Source organism: Esox lucius, chromosome 2, assembly GCF_011004845.1.
Source record: "Esox lucius isolate fEsoLuc1 chromosome 2, fEsoLuc1.pri, whole genome shotgun sequence".
NCBI classification, from domain to species: Eukaryota; Metazoa; Chordata; class Actinopteri; order Esociformes; family Esocidae; genus Esox; species Esox lucius.
The window spans coordinates 20,498,225-20,513,814 of NC_047570.1; the positions used below are offsets into that span (position 1 = coordinate 20,498,225).

The window sequence follows — 15,590 nt, forward strand, 5'->3', positions numbered from 1 at the left end:
CTTGGGGGTAAGGGAAAGATTATTGGATTGTTGGTTACTCTTGGGGGTAAGAGAAAGATTATTGGATTGTTGGTTACTCTTGGGGTTAAGAGACTTCCAAGGCTAAAAAGCCTATCCATACATTTTGTGAACAAATTTGTGGATGAAAATTGCTACGGAGCATGAAAAACGTTTACCTCGACTGTGTCATTGGACAAACCAGATATCTTGTCATCAGCATAAAAATGAAATATAAAATGTCTTACAGTGTCACAGATTTCATTTATATTCCCAGTGAATATAGGATCCAACTTCTTTGTGGAATATAAGAATTGTAGACTTAATTCCATCGCTTAAAATAACATAGGTAATTTTTAAACCTGAAGCAAGTATCAGACCCAATGAAGACAGCTTTTTTAATAAAATTGAGTGTTCTACTGTATTGAATGTCTTCAACAGAGCAACACATCTTAAATTCTCATCCAAGGCAATATCATTTGACGATGTAATTTACCAACAGTGTAGTTACTGTAATTGTACTGTGCCCAGGTCTAAAACCAGATACAAATCTTTTCAAAATGCAATTTTCAGATAAAAGTTAATTACCAGAATGCGTTATTAGCTGCCTTTTTGCCAAAGTGGGGTGCTCTAAAGAGACAGAAGTCAATAAGATGTCTGGAAATATCAAAATGTTTGTGACACAAACATGTGGTATACATCAATCGAAAGGGGAGCCATCTCACAGTGGCAATGATGTTATGTGTAAGATTATTATATTATAAAATTATACAGAACAATATCTCAATTGTTTATCTCCAAGATGCAACATTGCTAAATATAAATTTGTTTGGGTCCCATTTGAATGCATACCTACGCTATCTAAAAAAATTATAATATGTCTCTCCTCAAATATCTGAGACTTTCACTAAAATACGTTTGATTTTCAGGAATGGTACACTGTCTATGAACTGTATAGACGAACTAACTGTGTGGTGTCTGACCTCATCATGGGAAATGAATACATGTTCCGTGTCTACTCGGTCAACATGGTAGGCCTCAGCCTAGAACCCTGCTTTTCAGCCGACACTGCCTACATTCAGAAAACAGGTGGGCTCAAATACGTTGCTAAATTCTAAATACATATCCAAATATTGGAAAAAATATTCAAATACATTTGAAAACTAATAGAATTACATTGTTGTTTTCATTTATGTATATTTCATTTATGTATATTTCATATCTAAAACCAAACCAGAATATATAAAACCTTTTCAGTATGGGATGATTTTAAAAGAAAAAAATATTATTGCTACCTTTATAAAACCCATATGCTTTCTTCATATGTAACGTGCTGTACTAATCTTTTCATTAGGTGTTGAATATAAGCTTCCAGCCTACAAGGAGCTTGTTGTTTCAGAGGCACCCAAGTTCACACACCCTTTGGTGAACCGTTCAGTTATAGCAGGCTACAATACTACCCTCAGTTGCTCTGTCAGAGGCTTCCCCAAGGTGAGTTTTACTTATTAAAGAAAAAATGAAAAAGGTGACTGCTTTGTTTCTAACCATGCATGATATAGTGTCTGTAATCATCATCAAAGAAGCATGACCATTAATTCCTAATAATTTATGGTAGAGCAGACCTGGTTTAAGATATTATTTAGATTTTTTATTTTAGTTGAAAATGCATAGTTGCTACTACAAAATACATTTACAGAAGTAAATTTTTTTAAATTAATATAGTCAGAGTTGATACACCTTTAAGAATCTAAAGTAGGGATAGCTTAAATATGCAAAACAAATGTAATATAATTGGTTAGCTTTAAAGTTGGTATTATAGCATCACAGAATAAGAAACAAACATTTTAAACAGAAGCGTCTTGTATGAATAGCTCCTCTTAGGGTGGACGTATAACTATCTGTTGTAAGGACAATCTGTAGTGCAGTCAAAGATGCTTGTGCATTATATGGCAACAATTGTTGGCGCAATAATTAGAAAATGGAAGAAGATCAAGATGACGGTCAATCTCCTTCTGTCTGGGGCTCACCTCGTGGGGCATCAATGATCATGTGGAAGGTGAGGGATCAGCCCAGAACTACACGGCAGCACCTGGTCAATGACCTGAAGAAAGCTGGGACCACAGTCTCAAAGAAAACCATTAGTAATACACTACGCCGTCATGGATTAAAATCCGCAAGGTCCCCCTGCTCAAGCCAGCGCATGTCCAGGCTGTCTGAAGTTTGCCAATGAACATATGGATGATCCAGAGGAGGAATGGGAGAAGGTCATGTGGTCTGATGAGACAAAAACAGAGCTTTTTGGTCTAAATTCCACTCGCCGTGTTTGGAGGAAGAAGAAGGATGAGTACAACCCCAAGAACACCATCCCAACCATGAAGCATGAAGGTGGAAACATCATTCTTTGGGGATGCTTTTCTGCAAAGGGGACAGGACCACTGCACTTATGTTGTGCAATAAAATGCAAATTAATTACTTAAAAATCATACAATGTGATTTTCTGGTGATTTTCCATCACTCACAGTTGAAGAGTACCTATGATAAAAGTTACAGACTTCTACATGCTTTGTATCAAATACGTTCTGCCCACTGTATGTTTCGAGCAACAGCAACACCATGGGGCCTGTTGGCATGGCATTGCATGACAGCGTGTGGGCGATTGACCTTCACGGTCATGCCCTTCTTGGCCTTTAATCTCAGGAATTTGCATATTTGACTGAAAAAAAAACAGTAGGAGAATAATACTAATAAATGCTAACAAATACAATAGTGTTTACCAGTTTCACTGCCAACCCCTAATAATTAGTCATAAATTAAAACTGTGGACTATTTATTTGCAAGCCCCAGTAATAATAATAAGACTGAGTGAAATCTTAAGATATCCATTACTTTGGCAAGCCCACCTGAATACTAAAATGTACACAGTATTTGAACCCATTTGTGCTTATACTGTTGGAGTATTACTATTTATTCACCAGTAAAAGCTCTGTGCCTTAGTTATTGTAGATAGATATTACCTAAACTGCTGTTGCAACATGCATTTTTTTTTCTGTATTGTAACCTCTACCTTTCAGCCCAAAGTCACATGGTACAAAAATAAGATGGACATTTCTAACGAGGCCAAATACCGCATGCTCAGTAAGCACGGCGTACTTACCCTGGAGATCCGGAAGCCCTGCTTATTTGATGGAGGAGTGTACATGTGCAAAGCAGTCAATGCCAGTGGGGAAGACAAAGTAGAGTGCAAGTTGGAGGTTCGCCGTAAGTATTCCAAACAGTACTAATTTTCCCCTTCTGATAACCTGCTTAATACCATTCTCAGCTCTGCAAAACCACAGTCTAATCCATTCCATTCCATACTCCAGGTACCGATTGTATGAATAAATAGAGGATAAGTTAATGTACTTAATGACATAATTTTAAAGGTTTCCAACCTTCGGAGTACTTATTTTGCTGTCTGGAGAAGTATTCTCAATGCAGGAAAATATAAAGTAATGTATGAATGTCATCATTCAAGCCCTATTTTTTGTTTCCTTATCTAATAATGTATTTGGACATAATATTGTTTCATGTTTTTTACATATATAATGTTTAATTTATACATTATTTAACCAGGATCATCTATTAAGAACCCATATTATTTCTAATGACTACCTGGACAAAATCTGAAATGGAAGAATCAGACAAAACAAATATTGCTACAGATATAAAACGTCTACACACCCCTGTCAAAATGCCCGGTTCTTGTGATGTAAAAGAATGAGACAAAGATAAATCATGTCCGAACTTTTTCCACTTTTAACGTGACCTATAACGTGAACAATTCAATTGAAAAACAAACTGAAATCTTCAAGGGGGAAAAATTATAATTGATTTTATAAATCAATAATTATATCATTTGCATAGATATGCCAAAATGATCAGACAAACCATTTTCCAAGCATTTAAACTCTACACCAAATCAACTCTTAATACTCTAACTCTTAATTTAAAAAAAAATGTGCATTAACAAAAGATTTTCTCAAAAAGAACTTGCCTAAATAAATGATAAAAAAGCCTAATACACAGTCCACTCTCCTGTCCTAAAACTGACTTTCTGAGCACTGTCCAGGAAATCAGGGGTCCACAAACCCCACGTTACTACAGAGAACCCCATGCTTCTTGTTATTGGAGTATCCCACAGTTTAAAAAAAAAGCACTCAGCAAATGGGACACACATTTCTTCCCTTACAACCCTGGGTATCTTGTTGAGTTTCACCACACCTAAATCAAGAACAGAGGATTAGAATGAGCATGCTTATATTTACAATACTACCCAACACAGCATAATACACATAAACAGGTGAAATGCAGACCGAATACTGTTATATATCAATCAACTGTGATCTAACATATAATGCTTTACCTCTGCCGCCCTGAAAGTTTGATAAGTGAATATACTTTCTATTCCTAAATCACATTTAAAATGTCAAAAACATTTAATAATACTTAACAGTATAATATGATAAGTGTTGTTTGGTACCTGAAAAGTTTAATTACATTTCTACCTATTTAGAAAATACTTGTTCTCCAGCCAGCCAAAGTGGGCCATCTTTCTAAAGTGCTCACCACATCCCTCAAGGATTTGCAATTTACCAGGTGGTGAACTGAACATAATGTGGATAAAATGTAGTAAAAAAAAGTTATGCGCTACCTATCATGTCTGATAATAAACTGGTTAATATCTGTAGTAACTCATTGAGTCTATAGACTATGAGCACACCAGAGTTGTCCACGGAGACTCTTTAAATGTTTCTATATTCTAAAAACTCCTGACACGTCGACAGTTTAATTCACAAACATCCTGATTTTTTTCAGAATAACTAAGGCCTCAATTAAGTAAAGATGCCATTAATTGTTCCCTAGTGACAATTCCATGATTAAGAGTATACTGTACAGAGTATTTTTGGGATAATCAATGCTGTCCGACTATTTTAAGTGTAAAATCACTACTGCAATAATTTTGTATACAGTATAGCAACAGCAGCAAACTTGAAACAATGGACAGTTTTACAACTAGCTAGCAATTTTTACAGATAGAAAATGTTTATGTATTTGAATGATTACTTTATCTAGTAATTATCTAGTTTAAAAATATCTTAGTTTGGGCCCAAAAAGGCCCAAACTTGCATAACAGTAAATGCCCAAGGGTCACACACTCTCATGCAAAATGGCCTCATTCCGAATGTCAAGCCACTGAAATTGTCAGAAGCGTCTTACCTGGGCGAAGGAGAAAAAGAACTGGACCGTTGCTCAGTGGTCCTCAGTGGATTTTAGATTTTTAGAAGCCATAATCATCAAGATTGAAACAAAAAAGGCTTGAAATGTTTCACTTTAAGTGTAATGAATCTGGAACATATCAGGTGTCACTTTCAAATTACTGAAAAAAATGAAGCTTTTGTTGCTAAGGATGTACAGTTTCAATTCATGAATTTGGACATTGCTAATAACCCTAATTCCAGGCTGGGACAGAGTTGAATAATGGCTTGTAGTGAAAAATCACTCACTGGGCCTTCAAGAACAAGCAAATTAATTGCAGTCAGTGCATATTATGTGGTATTTATATTTTAGGCAGGTTTGAGTGGTTTTATCTTTTTAATGCTGTTGTAATGTTTAAACTAATAATAGCAAAATGTGTAATATACTGTAAGGTTGATGATTGCTTGTGAGCCTGCTTGGTGGAGAGTGGAACATTATACAATTCTACATTAATTTCCCTGCTGGATTCATATCTCATCTTAATAAAAATCTTTGTTTCTTGGTATAGGCTATATCAGCATTTGAAACTGACTTCTTGATTTTCCAGCACGACTATATCAAATCCAATTACAGATATAAAGTGTGAAAAATAGATACAACTACAGATGTGATTATGATGAGATTGGCACACCCCTAATAAATGTCATGTTCAAACATAGAACATACCACCGCTAGGAATAATACATGGAGTAAATGACAATATGTGCAAAAATACACTAAATATATTCTTCTATTTTCAGATGTCTTGTTAACATGCACCAATCAGCCATAACATTATGACCATCTGCCTAATATTGAGTATGTCCCCCTTTTGCCGCCAAAACAGCCCTGACCCGTTGAGACATGGACACTAGACCTCTGAAGGTGTGATCTGGTATCTGGCACCAAGACATTAGCAGCAGATCCATAAGTTGCGAGGTGGGGCCTCCATGGATCGGACCTCTTTGTCCAGCACATCCTACAGATGCTCGATTGGATCTGGGGAATTTGGTGGCCAAGTCAACAAATTGAACTCTTTGTGTTCCTCAAACCATTCCTGAACCAATTTTGCTTTGTGGCAGGGCACATTATCTTGCTGAAAGAGGCCAATGCCATCAGGGAATACTGTTGCCATGAAAAGGTGCACATGGTCTGCAACAATACTCAGGTTGTTGGTACAACATGAATGGCATCCACATTAATGGCATGACCCAAGGTTTCCCAGCAGAACATTGCCCAAAGAATCACACTGCCTCCACCAGCTTGCCTTCTTCCCATTTGGCATCCTGGTGCCATGTGTTCTCCAGGTAAACAACGCACACACACCTGGCCAGCCATATGATGTAAAAGAAAATGTGATTCATCAGACCAGGCCACCTTCTTCCATTGCTCCGTGGTCCAGTTCTGATGCTCACGTGCCCATTGTAGGCGCTTTCGGCAGTGAACAGGGGTCAGCATGGGCACCCTGACTGGTCTGCGGCTACACAGCCCCATACACAACAAACTGCGATGCTCTGTGTTCTGACACCTTTCTATCAGTATCAGCATGAACTTTTTCAGCAATTTGAGCTACAGAAGCTCATCTGTTGGATCGGACCATACTGGCCAGCCTTTGCTCCCCATCTGCATCAATGAGCCTTGGCCGCCCATGACCCTTTCGCTGGTTCACCGCTTTTCCTTCCTTGGACTACTTTTGATAGGTACTGACCACTGCAGACCGGGAACACTCCACAAGGTCTGCAGTTTTGGAAATGTTCTGACCCAGTCGTCGAGCCCTCACAATTTGACGGTTGTCAAAGTCGCTCAGATCCTTACCCTTGCCCATTTTTCCTGCTTCTAACACATCAACTTTGAGCAGAGAATGTTCACTTGCTGACTAATACACTGCATGCACAATTATTAGGCAAGTGAGTATTCTGATCGTATAATTATTTCTATGCCCATTTTCCAACTACAAACCATATAACCTTGAATTCTCAATGGATTTAATTATTTTCAGGTAAAATGTATTGGTGTAATGAGGGGGGTGTGGCAACAGTGAATAACAGCTAATATCAAGGTGTGCATAATTATTAGGCAGCTTCATGACCTCAGGTAAAATTGGTCAAAAAAGAGATTTAACTGATTCTGAAAGTCAAAAAGTGTAAAATGCTTTTCAGACTGATGCAACACTCTTGAAGTAGCTAAACAATTGAAGCATGACCACCGGACAAAGGTTTTGTTGCAAATGGTCAACTGGGGTGCAAAAAACATGGAGAAGAAAAGATGCTAATTAACTGCAAAAGACTTGAGAAGAATTAAACGTGAAGCTACTAGGAACACACTATCCTCCAATGCCATCATATTCCAGAACTGCAACCTACCTGGAGTGTCCTGAAGTACAAGGTGTCAAGTGCTCAGAGACATGACCAAGGTCAAGAAGGCTGAAACACGACCACCACTAAATAATATTTGAAATGTACTGTATAGATTGTCTTCAGGTATTTCTTTGCCCAGATTTTTTCAAAAGTTTTATGGACAAATTAAATGAGCATGGCTCTTGATGGAACACATGGACACACAGAACCACTTCAGTCAGGCGCCAGCCAGGTGTAGGAGGGGTACTGGTATGGGCTGCTATCATAAAGGATGAGGTAGTTGGATCTTTTTGGGTTGAAGATGAACTCCCAAACCTACTGCCAGTTTTTGGAAAATACTTTCTTCAAACAGTGATACAGGAAGACGTCCTCAGGCCATGATCTTCATGCAGGACAATGCTCCATCACCTGCATCCAAGGACTCCATTGCTTAGCTAGGGCCACAAAGATGCCCGAATAATGACCTGCCCCACTCTACTGACTTAAATCCTATCGAGAATTTGTGGGGCCTTCTCAATCGTGAGATTTACAATATGGGAAGACAATACTTGAAAAGGGTGGTTATATTGGTCACAATTTTTTTTTGAAAGGACATTTGAATTAATTGTCATTTTTGTAACTTATTTATTACACTTTTAAAATTGAGTTGGGAGAAATTATCTTTTTAATTAGTTGCCTAATAATTCTGCATACCAGTTGTTGCCTCATAATTCTGCACTCTTATGTATTCCCTTGAGAAAGATCAAAACTCAATTTCTCTTTTTTAAACATTCAGGTTTGAGGTAAAATTTTATTTTGGATTGACTGAGAGCATTGTGTTTGTTCAACAATAAAATCTTACAATTTGCCTAATAATTGTGCACGCAGTGTATATCCCACCCATTGACAGGTGCCATGATAATGAGATTATCAGTGTTATTCACTTCGCCTGTCAGTGGTCATGTTGTTTTGGTTGATCGGTGTATACAGACATAAATATATATATATATAAAAATCTCCTTATAAGTTACTATATTAATATCCTTATAAATACTAACTCCATTATTAACCTTTAGATGTATTCCATTGTACATTAAAAAAATAAACCAAAATAGATTCTGCCTTACATGATCCATCTCCTCTGATGGTGTATGTCCATTGTTATGTCTGTAACCACTATGTTGTCTCTTGCATAAATTGTACCCTTTTCCTTCCCAGCCCCAGGCACATTGTCCCAAGGTAAGCCCTCACACCCCACAACTTAATGATACTTAATTTGCATGCACAACATTTCTATATACAGTATGTGCAGTACACTATTTCTATAAACATTTAAAAACAAGTTGTTACTTGTTTTGTTCACTAATGAATAATATTTGATATCGGTATACTTCTTAATATTGGTGTTAATTGCAGAAAAATATAAGAGCTGCTTAATGCAACTCATGAATATGAAACAGACTGTTACGCAGTCCGGCTAACACAGTTGATACAGATTGTTAGCTATCATAAAATCTTGCAATGGACAAATATCGATTTTTTTTGTACATTTGTCTACATTTGTCCACTAACAGAGAAATGATCAGTCTATAATTTAAATGGTAGGTTTATTTGAACAGTGACAGACAGAATATAAACAACAAAAATCCAGAAAAACGCATGTCAAATTTTTTTACATTGATTTGCATTTTAATGAGTGAAATATGTATTCGACCCCTCTGCAAAACATGACTTAGTACTTGGTGGCAAAACCCTTGTTAGCAATCAGAGGTCAGACGTTTCTTGTAGTTGGCCACCAAGTTTGCACACATCTCAGGAGGGATTTTGTCCCACTCCTCTTTGCAGATCTTCTCCAGGTCATTAAGGTTTTGAGGCTGACGTTTGGCAACTCGAACCTTCAGCTCCCTCCACAGATTTTCTATGGGATTAAGGTCTGGAGACTGGCTAGGCCACTCCAGGTCCTTCATGTGCTTCTTCTTCAGCCACACTTTGGGTCATTGTCATGCTGGAATACCCATCAACGACCCATTTTCAATGCCCTGGCTGAGGGAAGGAGGTTCTCACCCAAGATTTGATGGTACATGGCCCTGTCCATCGTCCCTTTGATTCGGTCCTATCCCCTTAGCAGAAAAACACACCCAAAGCTTAATGTTTCCACCTCCACGTTTGATGATGGGGATGGTGTTTTTGGGATCATAGGCAACATTCCTTCTCCTCCAAACACGGCGAGTTGAGTTGATGCCAAAGAGCTCGATTTTGGTCTCATCTGACCACAGCTTTCACCCAGTTCTCATCTGAATCATTCAGATGTTCACTGGCAAACTTCAGACAGGCCTGTACATGTGCTTTCTTGAGCAGGCGGACCTTGGAGGCACTGCAGGATTTCAGTCCTTCACTGCGTTGTGTGTTGCCAATTGTTTTCTTGGTGACAATGGTCCCTGCTGCCTTGAGATCATTGACAAGATCCTCCTGTGTAGTTCTGGGCTGATTCCTCACCGTTCTCATGATCATTGCAACTCCATGAGATGAGATCTTGCATGGAGCCCCAGTCCGAAGGGGCTCCGTCAGTTCTTTTGTTTTACTTCCATTTGCAAATAATCACACCAACTGTTGTCACTTTCCCACCAAGCTGCTTGGCGATGGTCTTGTAGCCCATTCCAGCCTTGTGGAGATCTACAATCTTGTCCCTGACATCCTTGGACAGCTCTTTGGTCTTGGCCATGGTGGACAATTTGGAATCTGATTGATTGCTTCTATGGACAGGTGTCTTTAATACAGGTAACAAGCTGAGAATAGGAGCACTCCCTTTAAGAGTGTGCTCCTAATCTTAGCTCGTTACCTGTATAAAAGACACCTGGGAGCCAGAAATATTTCTGACTGAAAGGGGATCAAATACTTATTTCACTCATTAAAGTGCAAATCAAATTTATAACATTTTTGACATTTTTCTGGATTTTTTTGTTGTTATTCTGTCTCTCACTGTTCAAATATACCTACCATTAAAATTATAGACTGATCATTTCTATGTCAGTGGGCAAATGTACAAAATCAGCAGGGGATCAAATCTTATTTCCCTCACTTTAGATATATGTTAAACTCACAGCTAGTTTAAGCATAACTAAAAGCTTTATGGGGAACATTGGCTAAAACAAAGTGCCACTGTTTATGGAATTATGAAGGTGTTACAGTATATTGTCAATTTTATAAAACTAGCATCACTCAAGTTTCAAGGTTTATCTGTCAAATGCACCAAAAAAACACAGCGAAATCCTGTACAATTAAATTCTTATGACATGGCACCCGACAAACTATGTAGTTAGAGTTAAAAGGAAGAGTATATAAGCAAAGATACACATAACACTGTACACTAGTAGCAAATGTAAAAAAAATAAAAGTAAAAGAGTACTGTAAACTAGCAGCAATCTGGGTAGTATTTTGATAGAGCAGCACTCAGATTTGTTAGTCCTGCTTTAGCCTCTTAAACTAGGCCTACATTTTCCATTGAATGAGAATGTTTTTATTTAAAATATATATATGTGTGTGTGTGTGTATATGTATATATGTGTGTGTGTATGTGTATGTGATTCAAAAGCTACAAAATGATTGCCTTTCAGAAAAAATGCCCAAAGAGGAGAAGATATACAAATCAGATTAAATGAGAAGAAGCTGGTTGAAGACAAGATGGATATCCAGCCTATCCTCTTGGTATATTTACACAAATCTGTACTGGGACCCTTGACAGACTACAGCTCTTTGTAGAGACCAGAGATCATACATTAACTTTTTGTTTCCCATATTTCCCATATCTAACCAGTAATATGCACATCTTTCCTGATTTTTGTTGTGAAATACACCCACGTACTGTAGGTCAACATAAATTCATCCACAGTGGTTTATTGAACATCCATTTATTAAACATACAGTATTGCTTTTTGAGGAGTAACAAATGAATGTACCATTACAATGTAATTGATGAATATTGCTTAAAATGGTGTGCCTTCTTAGAATTAATGGCAATACAGTGACCTCCACTAATAATGGCACCCTTGGTAAACATTAACAAATTGGGCTTTGGAAAATGTATGCTCTTGGTCTTTCATTCAAAATATTCACAGAACTCCAACCTCTAATTGAAGTAAAATTATAAAATAAATGCAATAAATATTTTTTTCCAAACCATGTGTACCATTTGGGTCAGAAACAACCACCAGAGGTGGGTTTGGCGTAGACAGAAAGTAATTGTGGCACACATTTGATTAAAATATTGGTTTCATGAAAATGTATTTTCTTTCAATTGTTTTACTTTAATTGAAGGTTTGATTTTCCATATTATTTTGATTAAAAAAATCAAGAGGATAAACAATAAAAAAAAAAAATTCACAGTCCGTCTTGATCATGTTTACCAAGGGTGCCAATATTAGTAGAAGGCACTATAGGTATTTCATTCTCGGTTATGAATAATAAATTCAAAACTTATTAATCTGGCATTGTGCATCAAATGTCCTTTATTCCTTTGTCAAAAAATGTCAGTTCCCAGCTATTGAATCTCACAAATGTCATTAAAAGGTTATCTGATGAGACAAATAACTCAAATGAAAACATTATCATTCCATAATAACAATGAAAATATGTACTTCATTTTACACTTCCATTTATCATTTTTGCTTTTTTATTTTTGCTTTTAACATTTTCTCAATCATAGCACATTTCAATAATTTATCGATTTCCCATTTGATACTGAGAAGAATGTATCTAAAATGCCTGAGCAGTATCTAATACACCATTAGCTAATTGTGTGCAACAAGGTGACCTCACTGTCTCAGACAGATCACCACCAATCAAAATCCCAATCAAAACTAGGTTCAGGTGAGCAGCAGGTTGTTTGGGGAGGGGGATGCACTGCTCTCTGTTTTATTAGCCTAGAACCCTCAAACTCACCTCTGGACCTCAAAACCAGTTCCCCTCCATTTTTTTTTATTGTAAAACCCGCTAATCAGGGACCTATTTAGACCTGGGACACCAGTTGGGTGCAATCAATGATGAGATAGAGCAGAAAACCAGCAGGCTCCTGCATTTGTAGGATATGTGTAGGATAAGAGTTGAGTATTCCTGGTCTAGAAGTAGTTCTCACCGTTATTGTGTCTTCTAAACCAATGACTGGCTTGTGAGTTATTACTTTTTAGCTGAAAAGATATTTAAGAAGGATTATCATGTGAAAGGTGTTCATTTAAGTAAACGTTTGGTAAACCACTAACCCTGGTGTGGCCTGTTTGCTAAAGGGGGTTTCATAAAAGCTCAATTATCAGGCACAAGAGGCAGGAATAACTGTTCAGGGTTTTTTATGCACCCAAATTTGAAGGCAAAGATCAGGTAGTATAAACAGGCAAGGGTTCGGTATGCAAGATAACTCGGCAGAGGTATAGACAGACTATTAGCAGGAGAGCACTGGGAACACTAGAAAACAAATAGGCAGAAACATGGATGTAGCACAAAATTCTGGGCCCTGTACATAGACGGTCTCTGAGGGCCCCTCCACACTTTATTCAAGATTCAAACATTTTTGAGGGCCCCTCTACACATTAGGGCCCTATATACTTAGTACCCCTTTTCCCCCCAGTCCAACGCCCTTGGGCAGAAAACACACAAGAAGAACTGGCAACTGCAACAAACAGAGAAGACAGGTCAAGTAGGCAGTGATAACAAGGGGATGGGAGACACCTGGTGGGGGTGAGACAAGACAACACAGGTAAACAGGGTGAGGGTGTGACATCAACACTGTTTATCAAGGAATAGCGACACTGCACAAGGGTGAATTTTGTCTGCACTGTTTGAGTAGCATGTTTACTTCAAGCTTCATAGCCATACACCATCTTCACAATGATGTCAACAGTGTGTTGTGCTTGAAAGCCAGTAGGAAAGAAAAAAATCTGTCCAAGGCCTAAGAGGATACAGTTATACAGCTAGGTGTGAGGAGGGCTGTCATAGTCCGATTTTTCTATTACAGTACCTGCATAGTTGGATTGACCAGTGAAATCTTAGAATCGCCCAAATGGTTGCCAAGCTGCTAGTTTTAAAGGTCCACTACAATTTGACCACTCACACACAATTTGAACACATTTTATAGACATAAACACATTATATAACTATCTATGGTGATTTGACATCTCACCTTTTTTTTACCAGGCAAATCTGACTGAGAAAACATTTGGTAAACTACTAGAATGACATTTTTAACCTTGCCAGCTCAGGGATTTGACAAAGCAACTTTTCAGATACCGGTCAGATACTTTAACCCAGTGTTTTTCAACCCTGCTCCTGGAGGCAACCTAAAAAGGCAATCCAAACTCAATATACATCATTTAAAACAGCCACATGGAAGTAATGCCAGTTGTCCCGGGGCCTACTTAAAACTGTGAATCAAATTAAAAGCACGGCTTATTCAATGGCTCTCTATAGTATTCACCCCCTTGGTGTTATCCCCATTTTACTGTTACAACATGAAATCAAAATGGATGTAATTAGTAGTTTTTGCCACTGATTAACACAAAAAGGCCATAAGTGAAAAGTAAAATGAACAAATATTCAAAATGAATTGGCAGCACTGACATGCAGCACTGTGAATTTACATTTTATTTTGGCTAGTTTAAGAAGCTAACTATCGAGGTATGTGGCTAGTAATCTACTGTAAAATCTATTGAGTCACCTACTCTTTTTACATTATGTCTAGTTATTTTCGTTAAAATGCCAAATGATTTGAGCCTTGCTTATTGAAAACCATGACTCTGGAATTAACTTTTGAGATTTCAGGCCAGCATTCTACTGTATAATGTAGAAAAAAATGCAAAATCAGTTACTGCCTGTTACAACAAACGGCGGTGTACTTCATAGAACAATCAAATTTAATGGAAAGCTGAGAAAGATTTAATTATTAGTTATTTCTACTAGTAAAAGTGAATTCATGTTTGAAGATTTTGCAAACTGTAGAGATATAACCAAAACATATAGCCTAATATTTTAAGATGTGCTAGTTAAAACGCCAATTCATGTGTTGCATATAACCGTGGCTGTGGGAATTATTGAAATCTGTCGCAATCTACTCACTCTTTTTAAACAGGTTTACTTAGTCGTAAGTCTTGCAAAAAATGGTGGTGTCTTTCACAGAACAACCAGATTCAGTAGTATAAATGCTTATTTCTACTGCTAAACGTGTGTAACAGGTCATATTTTTGCCAAAAGGTATAGAATTTGCTAGTCAAAAGGAAATTATCAATGTAAACAGTCATTTCTACTGCTAAATGCGTGTTAACTTTGTTTCTTGTTATGGCGGTATCTCTGTTAATTCTGGAAGGAAGTAGAAGTAGAGGAAGTAGAATCTATCACAAAATTCATTCAAGATTGTGTTGAGGTTATAATGAGGTTTATAAATATGACATTCCAGTCCAATGAGCTTATATACCCACACTGGGCCAACAACATATAATCTAAAGTATCTCACAGAGATGTGTTCGAGACCACCTAAAGCGAGACCAAGTTAAGACCAAGACCGAAGCAAATAGAGTCCGAGTCAAGACCAAAGGCGAGACTGAGACAAGACTGAAACAGCAGGGAAAGGGTTGAGTCCGAGATCAGAACAAGTCCAATTCTAGTATGAGAATGTTCCAAACACATTCTCTGCCCTACCTGAAATTCAAAACAGGTGACATTATCAAGACTCTTCTATTTTTACTATCTAATATTTCTATATTTAGCCTACTTCATTCAGATTTTCTGAATTATAAAAACATATACTCATCTCATCTACATCCGCTTATCCGGTATCGGGCAGCAGCTCCAGCAGGAGAACCCAAACATCCCTTTCTCAAGCCACATTTGCCAGCTCTGACTGGGGGATCACGAGGTGTTCCCAGGCCAGTATCGAAATATAATCTCTCCACCTAGTCCTGGGCCTACCCCGAGGTCTCCTACCAGCTGGACGTGCCTGGA

At 37.7% G+C, this 15,590-nt stretch overlaps 1 protein-coding gene across 3 annotated transcripts in view; it reads left to right on the plus strand.

Moving 5' to 3' along the window:
* The window catches only part of mybpc3 (myosin binding protein C3), a 94,498-nt gene extending 82,404 nt beyond the window's left edge, over positions 1 to 12,094 (plus strand). For all 3 annotated transcript variants that reach the window (XM_010890489.5, XM_020054923.3, XM_020054925.3), the window contains 5 exons: positions 927 to 1,086; positions 1,352 to 1,488; positions 3,069 to 3,255; positions 8,826 to 8,846; positions 11,222 to 12,094. In XM_010890489.5, the coding sequence (XP_010888791.1) occupies positions 927 to 1,086; positions 1,352 to 1,488; positions 3,069 to 3,255; positions 8,826 to 8,846; positions 11,222 to 11,262 (546 nt within the window). In that variant the 3' untranslated portion in view covers positions 11,263 to 12,094. The remainder of the gene's footprint in view (positions 1 to 926; positions 1,087 to 1,351; positions 1,489 to 3,068; positions 3,256 to 8,825; positions 8,847 to 11,221) is intronic.
* The last annotated feature ends 3,496 nt before the right edge of the window (positions 12,095 to 15,590 follow it).